The sequence below is a fragment of the Protopterus annectens genome, chromosome 6.part1 (assembly GCF_019279795.1).
Source record: "Protopterus annectens isolate FY-2018-M chromosome 6.part1, PAN1.0, whole genome shotgun sequence".
NCBI lineage: Eukaryota > Metazoa > Chordata > Ceratodontiformes > Protopteridae > Protopterus > Protopterus annectens.
The window spans coordinates 152,058,670-152,075,839 of record NC_056738.1 but is presented as its reverse complement, the minus strand read 5'-3'; the positions used below and the strand labels follow the sequence as shown (position 1 = coordinate 152,075,839).

General features: G+C 37.5%; 1 protein-coding gene across 2 annotated transcripts in view; it reads left to right on the top strand.

The window, feature by feature from the left end:
* CERS6 (ceramide synthase 6) overlaps window positions 1–17,170 on the top strand; it is a 1,480,586-nt gene that overhangs the window by 1,276,618 nt on the left and 186,798 nt on the right. For both annotated transcript variants that reach the window (XM_044075592.1, XM_044075593.1), the window contains exon 8: window positions 12,874–12,980. In XM_044075592.1, coding sequence (XP_043931527.1) covers window positions 12,874–12,980 — 107 coding nt within the window. The remainder of the gene's footprint in view (window positions 1–12,873; window positions 12,981–17,170) is intronic.

The following is a 17,170-nucleotide window of genomic DNA, read 5'->3' as shown; positions in this document are numbered from 1 at the left end:
CAATGGTTGTTCTGATCTTACATAGAAAATCATCAGTGTTTCTCAGTACTGTGTCACAGGAGGTTAAAAGCTCTCTTAGTTCCGTCTCCACATACAGAAGTATATTTTCCGTAATCCATCCCTGTCCTGATACTATCAGGCGTAGTGGTGGGTTTGAAAAATCTTTATGCGTCTTGGGTAGTCCATTTATGGTCAGAATGGTTGGCTTAGATACATCTAAGAAGTTGAACAATTCTAAATCAATCTGTCTTTGTAATACCATATCATTCAGATAGGAGCACACTCTGTTCATAGCTTGATTTATAGTGACTGATGTTACCTCTGTATGTCTTGGTATCTTTCAACATGTTTTCCATTCTATTAGTATACCATAAGGTATCCATGACAACAGTGGCTCCACCTTTATATGCTGGTTTCAAAAATAATGTTGATATTCTGTTGCAAGTTGTAAATAGCTTGTTTTTCATCAAAAGTGATGTTCCTATAATGTTTGGTACGGGTGTCTATCCTTAATTTTTCAACTTCATTGCTACAAAGCCTTGTAAACAATTCTACTGCTGGATGTCTGACAGATACAAAGGTGCTAGGCTTCTTTAAAGCTTTGCTCTTTTCTGATTTATTTCCATATATGTTTTTCAATGTCACATTACGTCCAAAGCATTTCAAGTCTATAACAAATTCATTCAGGTCTGATTTAAAGGCTGGAATAAAAGTCAGACCTTTTTGTAATACTGACTGTTCCACAGGTGTTAAAGTGTGCTTAGAAATGTTTATTACTAAAGAATTGTCTACATGTGGAGTTTTTTCTTCTTCCAATCTTGGCTCTGTGATCTGTAATTCTTGTGATATGTTTGTTTAAAAAAAAACGGTAAGAACAAGAGAAATTAAACGGAGATGTTCTGGATTTTAAACAGGGCCGCATCTTTGAATGGCCCAGGGAAGAATCCACAGTGGGAACACGAGCTTACCAACCCCATCACAAACGAACCAATGTTGTACAATGGAATGAAAATTCCTCAGCTCTGCCACCAGCTGAAAAAGAAAATCAACTGACCAATTTTGTACTCCATGACAAACCTAGTGGTTCGCTAGACGTCAATCTGGGGAATACCATTGAGACTCCTGCAACAGGGGCTATACTGAAGAAAAATGGAACACATCTTCCTCTATCTACCACCTTACTGTTTTTTTGAAACAAACGTATCACAAGAATTACAGATCACAGAGCCAAGATCGGAAGAAGAAAAAACTCCCCATGTAGACAATTCTTTAATAATAAACATTTCTAAGCACACTTTAACACCTGCGGAACAGTCAGTATTACAAAAAGGTCTGACTTTTATTCCAGCCTTTAGATCAGACCTGAATGAGTTTGTTATCGACTTGAAATGCTTTGGACGTAATGTGACATTGAAAAACATATATGAAAATAAATCAGAACAGAGAAAAGCTTTAAAGAAGCCCAGCACCTTTGTACCTGTCAGTCATCCAGCAGTAGAATTGTTTACAAGGCTTTGTAGCAATGAAGTTGAAAAATTAAGGATGGACACCCATACCAAACATTATAGGAACATCACTTTTGATGAAAAACAAGCTATTTACAACTTGCAACAGAATATCAACATTATTTTGAAACCAGCCGATAAAGGTGGAGCCACTGTTGTCATGGATACCTTATGGTATACTAATAGAATGGAAAACATGTTGAAAGATACCAAGACATACAGAGGTAACATCAGTCACTATAAATCAAGCTATGAACAGAGTGTGCTCCTATCTGAATGATAAAGACAGATTGATTTAGAATTGTTCAACTTCTTAGATGTATCTAAGCCAACCATTCCGACCATAAATGGACTCCCCCAAGATACATAAAGATTTTTCAAACCCACCACTACGCCCGATAGTATCAGGACAGGGATGGATTACGGAAAATATGTCTGTATGTGGAGAGGGAACTAAGAGAGCTTTTAAACTCCTGTGACTCAGTACTGAGAAACACTGATGATTTTCTATGTAAGATCAGAACAACCATGGAAACAATTCCTGACCATCATGACCTTTTGTAAACTACCCTTGATATTAATAACCTTTTCACCTCCATCCCAAATGATATTGGGATAGAGTCAATAAGAAGAATATTGTCAGTAAGAAAAACTTCAGCAGAGACCAACAAAATCTGTGCGTTACTGGAATTAATTTTGGAAAACAACTATTTTGTTTATGGGGATAAAATCTATTGGCAGAGATGGGGGTTTGCCATGGGCACCCCATGTGCTAACAGTTATTCCAATTTAGTTCTGATAGAGTGGGAAATGCAACATGTTCTCCATCCCCACAATCCCTGGCAAGAATACATCTTATATTACGGATGTTTTGTGGATGATTTATTTATCTTATGGAAAGGAGAAGCAGAACAATTCATACAATTCAGGAGATATCTTGACTCCACTACATCATTCTTAACCTTTACAGCCAGTCATTCCAGGGAAGCAGTAAGCTTCCTAGATGTTAATGTCATCCTCAATGAGACAGGTACTTTGAATACAGAACTACACAGAAAAAATACATGGAGGAACCATTATCTATTAAAGAGCAGTATGCATCCGAGGCATATTACAAAAATGATCATGCACAATGAGGTTAATAGGATTCATAAACGATGTAATAAAGAAGTTACATGTGACAAAGAGATTAAATTCTTACAAAAGAATTTGAAAGAAAGGGGCTACAATGAAAAAGATTTGAAACCTGCCATCAACAGAGAACGTAATAGATCAACACATGTAAATGAAAGAACTAGAGTTTTATTGACCTATAGTACTGACAACTATCGGATTCAAAAAGTGATAAAACAATTTTGGCCGATTCTGACACAAGACCCACAGCTAAAAAGTATAGTGGGTGATAGACCGCACTTTGGCTTCAAAAATAAAAAGAACTTAAAAAGGCTGTTGTGTACTAAGAATGGGAATAGCAAAAATCAGATAATAGGTCGTAAAGGTACCTTCAGGTGTGGACATTGTACTGTATGCCCCCTGATAGATAGTAGTAATCATTTTGAACATCCAACAACTAAAAGAAGTTATATATTTAATGTAAAAGCCACTTGTTCGACAACTAATGTGGTCTATATGGCTACATGTAAACTCTGCACATCCTATTATGTGGGGTAAACCAATCAGATGTTTAAAAGACGTATACAAAGGCACCTAAGGGACATTGCGAACAAAGATACTCATAATGCACTGGCCCTACATGCTGACACGCACAGGAACCATTCCTTTTTATTCAAAGTCATTGAAATCATACATACTGGCCCAAGAAAAGGTGACATTGATAATTTAGCAGAATTAAGGGAAACAAAATGGATCATCAATCTACGAGCCGACCAGCAATCAGGCTTAAATAGCATTATACCCTTGAAACCTATTCTGAAAATGAAGAGACCAACTATAAGTTGACATTGCAGTCCTTAGGACACAATGTATTCACAGTGGAAATTAAAATAAGTGAAGTATATCCGTAAAATGCCTATTATTCGATAGCCGATTTGGGCGAAGATCAGCTCTGTGAAAGATGAATGTGGATGTTGAAAATGAAGATGAGGAAAGACCAATTTTTGAAAGGAATCCTATTATAGGCTCATTAGCAGTAGGATCCTTGTATTACTCATGGGTTGTTCAAATAAGATAGTGTGCAATGAAACAGGAACTTTATTTTCATTGATGGTAGACATCGGCACTGGTCTCATATTCATCTATTTTATTGAGACAAATTGTCACATACTGACATTTATTTGAACCAGGATTTTATTATTGTCACCGATTTTCAAGTTTCGGATAAAAGGGAATGACCAGATGTTACATGAAATGGCACATCACTCTATAGAAGAAATTTGAGAAACAATAGGCATGCAACATTTCGATAGTTGCAAAGGATTGAATTACAATGAGATTAGGTGTTAAAATACTATTATGTGAATTTTGTCATCTAACATCTTATATTTCCTACATTTATAAGCAGAATGAAAGCATGCTATTGGGCTATAAGACTAAGGAATGAGAGACTGCTTCAACATAAAACAATGTTTCACTAGTCCTAGTGCTTTAATTTAATCAATATTCAGACGTGGTGCCAAACCAAATGAGACTGCAAAACATCTGTAGTGAGATCCTTAATGGTGAACATGCTGATGGTTACTTACAAATTCTAATCAATTTGTATCCAATTTTCATTTGAGAATATAACAAGAATGCGAGTAGCTGAACAACAGAATTATCATACGGCAATTTTTCTGAAACCATGCTCGTAGGGCTGAATAACCTGCGATTGGTCATTGTAAGAACAGATAATCCTATCAAAATTTCTGGCACGATTGGGTACTCGAATCCGGCAATAGCACAAAAAAAAGTTTTGATTGGTTTAAACGTTCAGCTCATTTGCATATGTGAAAATGTAATTTAAAGTAACAAACTCATGACTACTTTCTTTTCCTATGATATTTACTTGCGAAAACTAAATGTACAAATACATACAATCACAAGCGAGTTTCTTTGTGCAGAGAATGTAAAAGGATTTTATGAGAATGCAAGCCATAAACAATTGATTTCACTTACGGCCATCACTCTGAAGCCACGTAGGTGGCAGTCAAAAGCTTCGTATTAGCCGAAAAGTAGAATACGATCCTATCGGAGACCATATGAGTGTTGAATTATGTTTGGGCATTTATCATGAATAATTGTGTGGACTGGGCTTTCCATTTGCTGAAAACTTCAGTTAATTTAAATATACGTAAATGCCAGTTTAGGCGTTGAATGCCTTCTCAAAAGATATTGAGGTGCGTTAACAATAGAGCACCTTCATTGGTCCTGATGATTCTAAAGAGGATGGGAAAGTGTGACAACTGATTGGGTACAACTAAGATGCATAGACCCTCATTGGTCAAATAATTGGAAAACTTTTAATACAAGTAAAATGGATGTCACCTCTTTTAACGATCTGATGAAGACTCTTTTGAAAGCGCTTATCGTTTGTGAATAAATATGGACTTTTTATTTTCTTTTATTTTCACTTTTGGAGATATTGAAATCAATTTTAAACGGAACCTTGAATCACCTTTGTGGACAGTGTATTTCAGCTTCACTTCTACAAACATTCGGTTTGTAGCATTAGCCTTGGTGTTACCTCTGTCGTTGTTTTCTGTACCTAATACTGAGGTGCAGCCACATGGAAATACAAGGAGAAGCAGTGCTTATAAGATGTGCATACTTCGTTGAGGCTTTCCTCAATCATGTGTGCAAAGAAGCAGCTAAGCAGAAGTCATGTGCAAGCTTGAAATGGGTAGTAAAGTGCTGTGTTCATCTATTTTTGACCAAATTTAAGGGAAGAAATGGGAATGTAGGAAAGTGATGAAAAAAGAGAAACAAGCAAAGGGTGGAACATAAGGTGAAAACCTAGGAAATGACTAGGACGCAGGTTGGAAAGATATGTTTGTGAGGCAGGTGCTCATTTTTATATATATGTATGCTGAGAAACAAATTATAAATACCTCTCAAATGCCATCTGTAGAAGAACCCTGGACATATTAACTTAATTACCAAAATAAGGTCTAGGTTTAACTGAGATGCAGCAGAATTGTTGTAAACATTATGGCCCTCCTAATGTTGTCCAGTTAATAGGTAAGATGACAAGGCAAGTGGGGGGATGAATTAAGAGATGTAACAGGAACATAGAAACAAGCATAGCAGATGGACAAGACTGATAGGGAAGATGCTGACACAGTAATGGAGGGGGAGCACAATGGAGCAGGAGACAATAGACAGATGAAGTGCTTATAGTGATGTCAGGGAAGGTTGGACAACAATCAAGGGTGGGCTTAGGCACAGAAGGAAGGGGTTAGACAAGGATTAGAATAGAATGGGGTTGACCAACTGCTGTCCCTACCAGCTGTGACCCAGTGGGAGCTTATTCACCCTGGGCCCCTTTACCACTGGGACTTGGCTCAGGTGTAGGAGACAGTGCAGGGCAGGAATGCAAATTCATGAGCCAGAGGAGTAAGTTTTCTAGATGGCCAATTCATGCATCTGGCCACCAGTCAGTCAACTCAACCATGATGTCAAGCAGTTGGTAATGGATACAAAACTGTCATCTCCTTTTTCCACTACTATTGGTGGGATAACAGCCCCAACCTCTAGTGCAGGCCTGCCTGGTATTTCCTCTGCAGCTTATGTTAGTGTAAAGGTGAATGCTGCAGCATGGCACACAGATGTGGTGGGGAGGTGGTGTCACATGGGGGGTGATAGTCCTTGATGGAGCAATGGATGCAGGTTTAGATGTTGCTGCTGCATACAATTTTAAACTAAACGGAGAAAAGAAAAGAAAATAATAAAATAAATATATTTAAAACTCAGGAGTACAAGAAAGAGGGAGGGTGAGAGAGAAGTACAGATGTAATAGAAAAGAAATGCAGCTCTTATGCATCTTTTGTATGATGCCAAATGTCCAGTGATGGCACAATGGTACAACCAGGGGGTGGAATTAAACCCACAGCCATCATCACATACAATCTGAAAGGCAAATTCCATTCATAGTTAGTCACCTTTTGAATGCATTTCCTATCAGAGGCTAGAACATTTCATAATATCTGAGGCATTCGCAGTTACTTTATTCCAAAGCCTTTCCCAAGAAATCTAATCCACAATAGTCTTTTGGTGGTTCCCTGGCAAGTGACCAAGTGCAATTTGAATGATGTGACAGAAAATGAAATGCTAAATCTGTATGCTCTCAAAATAACACATCAGAGACGTAAGCACATCAGGAATCACTTAAAATCCTTGCATACATTCAGTGTTTTGCAAGTTTATAAGCCCCAATGGCAACTCCCATTGATTACAGTGTTGTGAATTATTTTAATAAAATGCACCAAACAAATTCCCAAGTTGAGTGGTTAATTCTGCATAACCCATGGCTTACCTCATTCTGACTCAAAATATTACCCTTATGCTAGAACTCCAGAAGCTGCTTAGTAAGAAAGGAATTGTTGCCATTTTGTTTTTCCCACTAAGAAGTGATTAGGCACTCATGAGCACATAAGGTAAATTTAGCAGTTTACCTCAATGCTATAATCAGATCCATTACACACAACAAATATGTAGTGCGTGGAGCTCCATGATTATGCTCCAGTATCATGAAAAGACAAACTAGTTGAGCACTACATGAAATACAATATTAACAGCGCTTTGAAAAGTGCTTAATAATTGTTAAACACCTTTCTAAGTGTTTATATCATCAGGTCTTGCTCCAGCCACTGAGTACCGCTAGTGCTTTCTAATAGCTTTACCAACTTTCAAAGATGGTAAAACACTTGGAACTTCTTTTTTTTGCTGTAACTAGTAGTACATGGAGTAAATAAATCTCTGTGCACTACAAAAAATTATAATCGAGTGTCTGATTGTAACCCTACATTATGTATTTTCAACATGGATGCCAAGATTTCCCTCTTGAGCTTCACTTTTGAGGTGAATTTCTTGTCATCCGTGACTTGAACTCATAATAATAATGTGGTTATGATTGGAGACCTGGTCATAATCTTCTGTATGTGACAAAAGTCTAATGATCCTAACTGCTTCAACTGTATCTCACTCCACTCCAGTCTGGTGTTGTCCATTGTATTGGAACCTTCCGGATGTAGGACAAACATGTGATCTTGCAGTACCTCCTTTTTTTTTTAAGCTTAACGTCTCACATACTTTGCAGATTAATTCGACTCCACCTGCATGACATATCATAGACACATTTAAATCTGTAGTTTACCCTGTCAGGTACTGCTGTCAATCTCAGATGGGCAATTAATCCTGCTAATGTCAGAAACACAGCAGCTGATATAAAAAAGACAGAAAGCTATCCAACTGTTTTCCACTGTTTTTATTGCAGAGAGGAGAACTTTACACTCCCCTTTCATAGCAAAACAAAGCAGTTAGACCAGTCGGGGGTTTAAAGTCAGTTGTCACCTCTTCTGACAAATTTACATAAGCAGCAACACAATATTAAAATGCTAAGCTTTAAATTCTGATTATTTATAATAGTTTATATGTTAAGATAACTTAAATGTAGTATCAAAGATTTCTGTATTTATAATAGTTTATATGTTAAGATAACTTAAATGTAGTATCAAAGATTTCTGTGACACCTAGAGAAAAGTCAGAAAATGTTTTTCTTGTAAAGTATCAAAACATCTACCATTTTCAAGCCCCCCACCCCATCCCCACACACAGAGGACAGAACAGCAGAAAAGACAAACAAGTGGCAACCCTATCAACTAGGTGCACTGATAATGTTCATAAAAAAAAAAAAGGTTGTTTATGCTTTTTTGTGACATCCTTCCAGAGGGTGATGCATATCTAGTACACTCAGATCAATGGTAAGAGATTCCCACTGGCTTTTAGTTTGTCCTTACATTGTTAGCATGCAAGAATATTTTGTAGTCAACAAAGAAAATGTGACCATTGATGGCAACTATAGTATACAGCTGAATTTACTTTAACATGCGTTTATTTTTTTTCTCTTGCATTAAAAACATTAAGAAAAGGAAATCAGAAGTCCTTAACTGTGATTAAATACACAGACAGTAAATGCACACACAGACACAATTAAGAAAAGGAAATCAGAAGTCCTTAACTGTGATTAAATACACAGACAGTAAATGCGCACACAGACACAATTAAGAAAAGGAAATCAGAAGTCCTTAACTGTGATTAAATGCACACACAGACAGTCAGATGTGTTTAAGCACAGTACTGCATCCCCCATATAGTATTCTACATACTACATACATTTTATACACACACACACACACACACACACACACACACACACACACACACATTTATCTGCGTGTGTTTGTGTCGACACACACATACAGTTACACAAAGTTTCCATTTTGATTTGTGTTTATTTAAAGGTTACGAAGTACACACACAGGCATATAATCTACTTCTCCATTACACACACACACATGTATGTTTTTGTACACATGTACTTTATATATATACATATATGGGTTACCTTTAGTTAATCGACAGCCCACTCCATCGAAACCAACTTCACCAACACGGCAGATCGACAATGGGAGAGCCCATGTTTCTCACAAGGTAAGTAACCATTTGGCCATCAACCTGAACTTTGACCCTTACCCCCACAGCAGTGCATTCTCAGAGTTGGAATATTTATGAAGGGGGTTGTGGGGGGGGGGCATACCTCCCAACATCGGTGGGTTTGTTTTACTGGTAGTTGTTGAATTTCAGGATGGCCAAATGGTTACTTACCATGTGAGAAATGTCGGCACTCCCGTAAACGTCGGCACTCCCGTTGTCGATGTTCTGCCGTGTCGGTGAAGTTGGTTTCGATGGAGTGGGCTGTCGATTATCTAAAGGTAACCCATATATGTATATATATATATATATATAGATATATGTATATATAGATATATGTATATATATAGTGTATGTGTGTATGTATATATATATATATATATATATATATATATATATATATATATATATATATATATATATAATATACAATTAATATATATATATTAGTATATTGTATATGTAAAACATATGATATAGACAATATATAATATATATATTTATATTTATTTATTATACATATACACACATATATACATATACAATATTAATAAACATAGTAGAGTTGATTATTAATGTATACATTCTAGTAAATGTTGCTTAATGTTTTAATTATTCACTGTCACACATTGGCTACATGTTACACATGCAATCTTTATCAGTGTCTATATGTCAATATTTTTTTTCTTTGTATTGCAAAGTACATTTATTGCTTGCTATTATCTTTGCCAATGTAATCTAAGTCATGGCTGAAAAGGGTCCTGGGGACCAGTTCACTTTCCTAGTTACCAAAGTATAAATAAATACTAAACAGTAAAAAAGGTGTGGGGGCGGACATGACAGAAATAATGAAGGAATTACAAAGCAAATTTTAATTCTGCATCATTCATGAGAGAGAGAGAGAAATAACTTCCCACTGAAGGCATTGGGAAGCAGCAGACACACTTATTTTTGAGTCCTACTATTATATGTAGAATGTATATATGTAAATATGTATAATATATGTAACTGTAAATCAGGGGTCATTTACTGCAGTGAGAGTTATCACACTTCAGCATGACAGTATGGGGGAAGGTCTGTCCGTTATTTTAGAACTACAAAATAATCCCTTTGCAAAAGACTGCTATTTACCTATTTTCTTTTGCTGGAATAATTGAGACTCAGTCTGGGAAATATAGAAGGAGCTCTCTTAACAGAAGGTGTGTTAGATGGCAGTGCTTCACAGTCTTCTATCTTAATGGCATGAGAAAACAACACCACTTCCTTATGTGTAGCATGGCTCATATAAAGAGGACTTGAAATGTATTCTGGGAAGATGGAATGAAGGCACGAAAACTAAATTTCATTACCTAGTCAGGCCCCATCATTCACTATTTCGAGGGAAACGCATTAAAATTATAAAAGAAGCACTTGGAGTGATATTGAGGCATTAGAATAGCTCAGAAAACAAATATACAGTGAAATAAACATGTTTTTTTTTAGTTCTAAGATAGTTTCCCTTTAATGCAAGGTCACTGTGTGTTATAAGAAATTATATTCTGTTGCAACAAAGTCTAGAGAATTTAGGATCTTTGCATGGAAATGTTTACATAAGTATGTTTATACCCCAAGTAGACTCCAAAGAATTTTTCCGTAGGTGGATAGCAAATGCTGGAGCTGTGATGGGCAAGAAAGAGGTAGCTGGGAACATATTTTTTGGAGGTGTGATGAGCTGGCAGACTTTTGGGATTCCCTGCGGGCCGCTCTGTTGGCGATGCTGGATGGGCAGATTGGACTGACTGGGGAGATGATTTTTTTTTGAGTTATACTACAGAACTGGAATTGCTTAGACATAGTAAAGCCTTGCTGAGTCTAATTATGGTGGCTGCCAAAAAAGCAATTGCTAGAAAATATAAATCAAAGTCTAGACCAACTTTACTAGAAGTAGTGAATATAGTAACAGAGATAAAACAACTGTAATTGGGATCTTTAAAAAAGGAAGAACAAACTACATAGAAAAAAAAGGGAGTTGTAGGAACAGTATATGCAGAGCAGGAACGAGGTTTAAGAAGCAGGATTTGAATGAGCTATATAATCCTTAACTGACAATGACTAGAAGGTTTATAAGTGATTTATAATATTTAGAACTACAGTTGTTTCAATGGTGTTTGTGATGTAAACTATTTGCAACTAAAGTGATATCATTTTGTATGTTTTTCATTTATATAAATGCAAGATTGGCTTTCTCATATGTGGAAATTTAATAAAGATATTAGGGAAAAAAAGAATAAGAAAGGAGAATTCTGCAAAAAAAAGATATGATATTCCATCTCCACTTTGACTTTGTTTAGTATTCATACATCAACAATTTTGAATATGACAGTTTCCATTTTCATATTTTAGAAAGGTTCAGCTATTAATTCAGTTTATTCATTTTCGAATAGTAATGAAATGCAACTGCAGTGTTGAAATCATTGTTGTATTGCTGCCGTAGTTGATGTTAACCACATTCTATTCAAGAAAATTAATGTTTTGTGTCATTTAGGTGACTATAGTATCATGGCCACAAAGCATATCTCACAACTGTCCAGATTTTCGCAGAATGTCCAAATTTTTGCCTCCTATTTTTAGTGTGTTCCTCATAAAATTTTTGGCTTTGACAAATCACTGAGGATTGAAGCCACTAAACAATGACAGACGTTTGAGTCTCAGACATCATGTCCTTCATAAAATGCATGTTAATACAAATCCTGTTCTAACAGCTTCCTATGTTTATAACAGAGATATTTAAAGTCTGTCCCTATTTGTGGGCCTTTATCTACCCATTATTTTAGGCATTGCCCAGATTTATTGTGCTAAGAAGTTGAGAGGTATGCTACAAAGAGATGTTGCTGTTTGATGAAGGTTACTGTTTTTTAAGCATATCCCTCATTGAGCTAACTATTAGCCCCTCTGCTGACCAACTGCCCCCTCCCTTCCTTCTTATAGCTAATGTGGATGAGCACTAACTACAGTACGCCATTATTGACATGTATAGGGGTACTTTTGCCGTAACACCCAGCACATGGTGGTAGTAGACATCTCCTTCAGACAAACTGCTGATCCCTGTGATGATGATGGTAGGCTTCCATACACTTCCCAATCTCCTGCTGCATCTCATAGTGTTGCTAAGCAGGTGAAAGACATCATACCTTTTCCCCAATGTCCCTTGTGCTTACAGTACCTCAGGCTTCAGCAAGGTGACAGTTGTGGAGTGATCTAGAATGCTTCTTTCCTGGGGGACAGGCATAGAACTTTGGATATTCACTGCCATCTTTCTGTGACAGCTCCTTCATCTCATAGATTGCAAATTGAACCTGGGTCTTCTGGGATGCAGCCAAGGCTCCATCACTGTCTGCCATGGAGGCAACTTACAAGTCATCAGGAAATGGTAGGCTTATTAAGGATTTATAAGCACTGGGTAAGTGGCAATATTTGACATTTTATAGACTTCTGCTTAAAATTGAGATAAGTAATACTGCTCAGAAGTGTTTTGCTAATCTGTGTAAAACGGTGCTGGTGCTGCAAGTGTATGTATATAGTGTTACTTTCTGAGCTAGTTCTAAGGACTGAATACAAATCCCTCAATCAGGTACCCTCACTCAGGTGTACCCTATTCAGATGTCATTATAATGTAAAGCATTCATAATTCTTTGAGAAAGACCACATGCTCATCTTCGCTTTTTGTTTTTGTTTTTTTCAGTCTGCAAAAATGGCCAGCTATGCCAAGTGTCACAGACTATGTGATGTCCTGTTTTTTGTATTTGCAACTGCTTTCATCTCTACCAGGCTTGTTGTATTTCCTTTATGGTGAGTAAAAATGTCTGTTTCTTGCACTTTGATTAGAAGAGGAGCATTTCTGCCTGTTTGAAATCACTGCAATTGTAATAGCAACAAATATACCAATGAATGTGGCTAGCAATAATTCCCAGCAAGAATTAAGTAAGTTATGTCATTTGTAGGGAAATGTTGAGGTCACTACTGCAGAGAGTGGATCGTGCAGTGGTGGAACTTGGGAATTGTAGATGGTGTAAGCAGAGCTCAAGTTTTTCAACAAAAGGTCTGATGAGTAGAAAGTTATGCATGGATGAGAGTAGTTCAGTTGGGCGCTGTGGTAGCAGACACTTTTTCTGCAGAACATTTCTCTTCTGCAGAGGAGTCCTGTACCAGTGTACCATGATACAGATTCAAAAGGGTCAGCACTGAGTTTATGCTGTATCATGGAAGCTGTAGAGCTGAGATGTTTGAAAGCAGAAGCGTCGCTGGTTCAACCAGCACCCACCCCCTCAGCTCTTCAAGTGAAGAGTAAAAAGAAAAAAAAAAACACTGTAGTAACCCAGTCATTACACTGTAAATGATTCACTTATTACAGTAAGATCACACCCAAGCATCTTCTGTTCAACAGCCAAAAAACGACTGGAAGTTCTTTTCACTGGCATACCAACCAGGTGGCCACATGGAAGACACATGCTCCCTTCTCTCCTGTCGTAGCCATTTAGATCTCATTTCCTTGCCCTGCTCCCAATCCTTCTTAACATATTTTATAAAAAAAAATCTTTTAAACTGTACAGCTACAGTTTATACCCTACATGTATGGAGTGCTACAGCACTCATGTTTTAGTTTAAAAATATGTTTTTTTTTTTTTTTTTTTTTTTTTTTAACTGTAGCAAACTGCGGGCTACAGATGTAAAATAAATCCTTTTTTGATTTTATACATTTTATGAAATCAGCATTTAGAAAACAGGCGTGTAATCCTGATTTGCACTGCTTGCTATGAGAGAATTAACTGGCCACCCTTACACATAGATGTATGTCTGTACACATCACTGCCCTTTTGCATGCTTTAAATCTTGGAATTGTATGTGGAGATTCATAGTTGACAAATAGACCAATTTTAGTTTTAAGCTATGATTATAATGTGCTTATGTCTAAAGGTCTAAAGTAGCTAAGAGAGTGGTTACATTATGGCCAGAACTGATAGATTTGGAGCAGTGTGGGTTAGTGGAAAAGAATGATGATGAAATGGGGGGGGGTCAAGGAACAAGGAGAGAGAGAATAGGATTTTGGATCCAGTCCCTTAAGGATATTTACAGCAGCCATTCATAATATAACATTTATCACGTAGCAGGAAATATTGTACTAATAAAGTCAGAAGAGGAGTGAAGAAAGGAGATTTTACCAAAAGGAACGAGTGCAAGTAGGCGTGTAGAAAACAGTAAAGGAGTGAAGAAAGGAGATTTTACCGAAAGGAACGAGTGCAAGTAGGCATGTAGAAAACAGTAAAGGAGTGAAGAAAGGAGATTTTACCAAAAGGAACGACTGCAAGTAGGCGTGTAGAAAACAGTAAAGGAGTGAAGAAAGGAGATTTTACCAAAAGGAACGACTGCAAGTAGGCATGTAGAAAACAGTAAAGGAGTGAAGAAAGGAGATTTTACCAAAAGGAACGAGTGCAAGTAGGCGTGTAGAAAACAGTAAAGGAGTGAAGAAAGGAGATTTTACCAAAAGGAACGACTGCAAGTAGGCATGTAGAAAACAGTAAAGGAGTGAAGAAAGGAGATTTTACCAAAAGGAACGACTGCAAGTAGGCGTGGGAGATTTTACCAAAAGGAACGACTGCAAGTAGGCATGTAGAAAACAGTAAAGGAGTGAAGAAAGGAGATTTTACCAAAAGGAACGACTGCAAGTAGGCGTGTAGAAAACAGTAAAGGAGAGAAGAAAGGAGATTTTACCAAAAGGAACGACTGCAAGTAGGCGTGTAGAAAACAGTAAAGGAGTGAAGAAAGGAGATTTTACCAAAAGGAACGACTGCAAGTAGGCGTGTAGAAAACAGTAAAGGAGTGAAGAAAGGAGATTTTACCAAAAGGAACGAGTGCAAGTAGGCGTGTAGAAAACAGTAAAGGAGTCTAGAAAGGAGATTTTACCAAAAGGAACGACTGCAAGTAGGCATGTAGAAAACAGTAAAGGAGTGAAGAAAGGAGATTTTACCAAAAGGAACGAGTGCAAGTAGGCGTGTAGAAAACAGTAAAGGAGTGAAGAAAGGAGATTTTACCAAAAGGAACGACTGCAAGTAGGCGTGGGAGATTTTACCAAAAGGAACGACTGCAAGTAGGCGTGTAGAAAACAGTAAAGGAGTGAAGAAAGGAGATTTTACCAAAAGGAACGACTGCAAGTAGGCGTGGGAGATTTTACCAAAGGAACGACTGCAAGTAGGCGTGTAGAAAACAGTAAAGGACTGAAGAAAGGAGATTTTACCAAAAGGAACGACTGCAAGTAGGCGTGGGAGATTTTACCAAAAGGAACGACTGCAAGTAGGCGTAGAAAACAGTAAAGGAGTGAAGAAAGGAGATTTTACCAAAAGGAACGACTGCAAGTAGGCGTGGGAGATTTTACCAAAAGGAACGACTGCAAGTAGGCGTGTAGAAAACAGTAAAGGACTGAAGAAAGGAGATTTTACCAAAAGGAACGACTGCAAGTAGGCATGGGAGATTTTACCAAAAGGAACGACTGCAAGTAGGCGTGTAGAAAACAGTAAAGGAGTGAAGAAAGGAGATTTTACCAAAAGGAACGACTGCAAGTAGGCGTAGAAAACAGTAAAGGAGTGAAGAAAGGAGATTTTACCAAAAGGAACGACTGCAAGTAGGCGTAGAAAACAGTAAAGGAGTGAAGAAAGGAGATTTTACCAAAAGGAATGACTGCAAGTAGGCGTGGGAGATTTTACCAAAAGGAACGACTGCAAGTAGGCGTGTAGAAAACAGTAAAGGAGTGAAGAAAGGAGATTTTACCAAAAGGAACGACTGCAAGTAGGCGTGGGAGATTTTACCAAAAGGAACGACTGCAAGTAGGCGTGTAGAAAACAGTAAAGGAGTGAAGAAAGGAGATTTTACCAAAAGGAACGACTGCAAGTAGGCGTGTAGAAAACAGTAAAGGAGTGAAGAAAGGAGATTTTACCAAAAGGAACGACTGCAAGTAGGCGTGTAGAAAACAGTAAAGGAGTGAAGAAAGGAGATTTTACCAAAAGGAACGACTGCAAGTAGGCGTGGGAGATTTTACCAAAAGGAACGACTGCAAGTAGGCGTGTAGAAAACAGTAAAGGAGTGAAGAAAGGAGATTTTACCAAGAGGAACAACTGCAAGTAGGCGTGGGAGATTTTACCAAAAGGAATGACTGCAAGTAGGCGTGTAGAAAACAGTAAAGGAGAGAAGAAAGGAGATTTTACCAAAAGGAACGACTGCAAGTAGGCGTGTAGAAAACAGTAAAGGAGTGAAGAAAGGAGATTTTACCAAAAGGAACGACTGCAAGTAGGCGTGTAGAAAAGAGTAAAGGAGTGAAGAAAGGAGATTTTACCAAAAGGAATGACTGCAAGTAGGCATGTAGAAAACAGTAAAGGAGTGAAGAAAGGAGATTTTACCAAAAGGAACGACTGCAAGTAGGCGTGTAGAAAATAGTAAAGGAGTGAAGAAAGGAGATTTTACCAAAAGGAACGACTGCAAGTAGGCGTGTAGAAAACAGTAAAGGAGTGAAGAAAGGAGATTTTACCAAAAGGAACGACTGCAAGTAGGCGTGTAGAAAACAGTAAAGGAGTGAAGAAAGGAGATTTTACCAAAAGGAACGACTGCAAGTAGGCGTGTAGAAAACAGTGAAGGAGTGAAGAAAGGAGATTTTACCAAAAGGAACGACTGCAAGTAGGCGTGTAGAAAACAGTAAAGGAGAGGCGTGAATTTATTGGGGGCAGTTAACAAAGAAACCATGGTATTGGAAAAAGATAACTATGGAAGGAAGGGTAACAGAGTGGGATGAGACCAAACAGAAGTTTAGACTGCAGGTTAGAGAGAGTGCCTTCTCTTCCAGGAACTAATAACAGACAATAGGGGAATGCAAAGTGAAAGACTAAGTCTGGTTGCGATTTAAGTTGAGTCTACAACAGAAGCTGCCCTTAGAGAGATAATTTGTAGAGTGTATACAATATTGCATGATAACTGTAAGAATCAATTGGAAGATG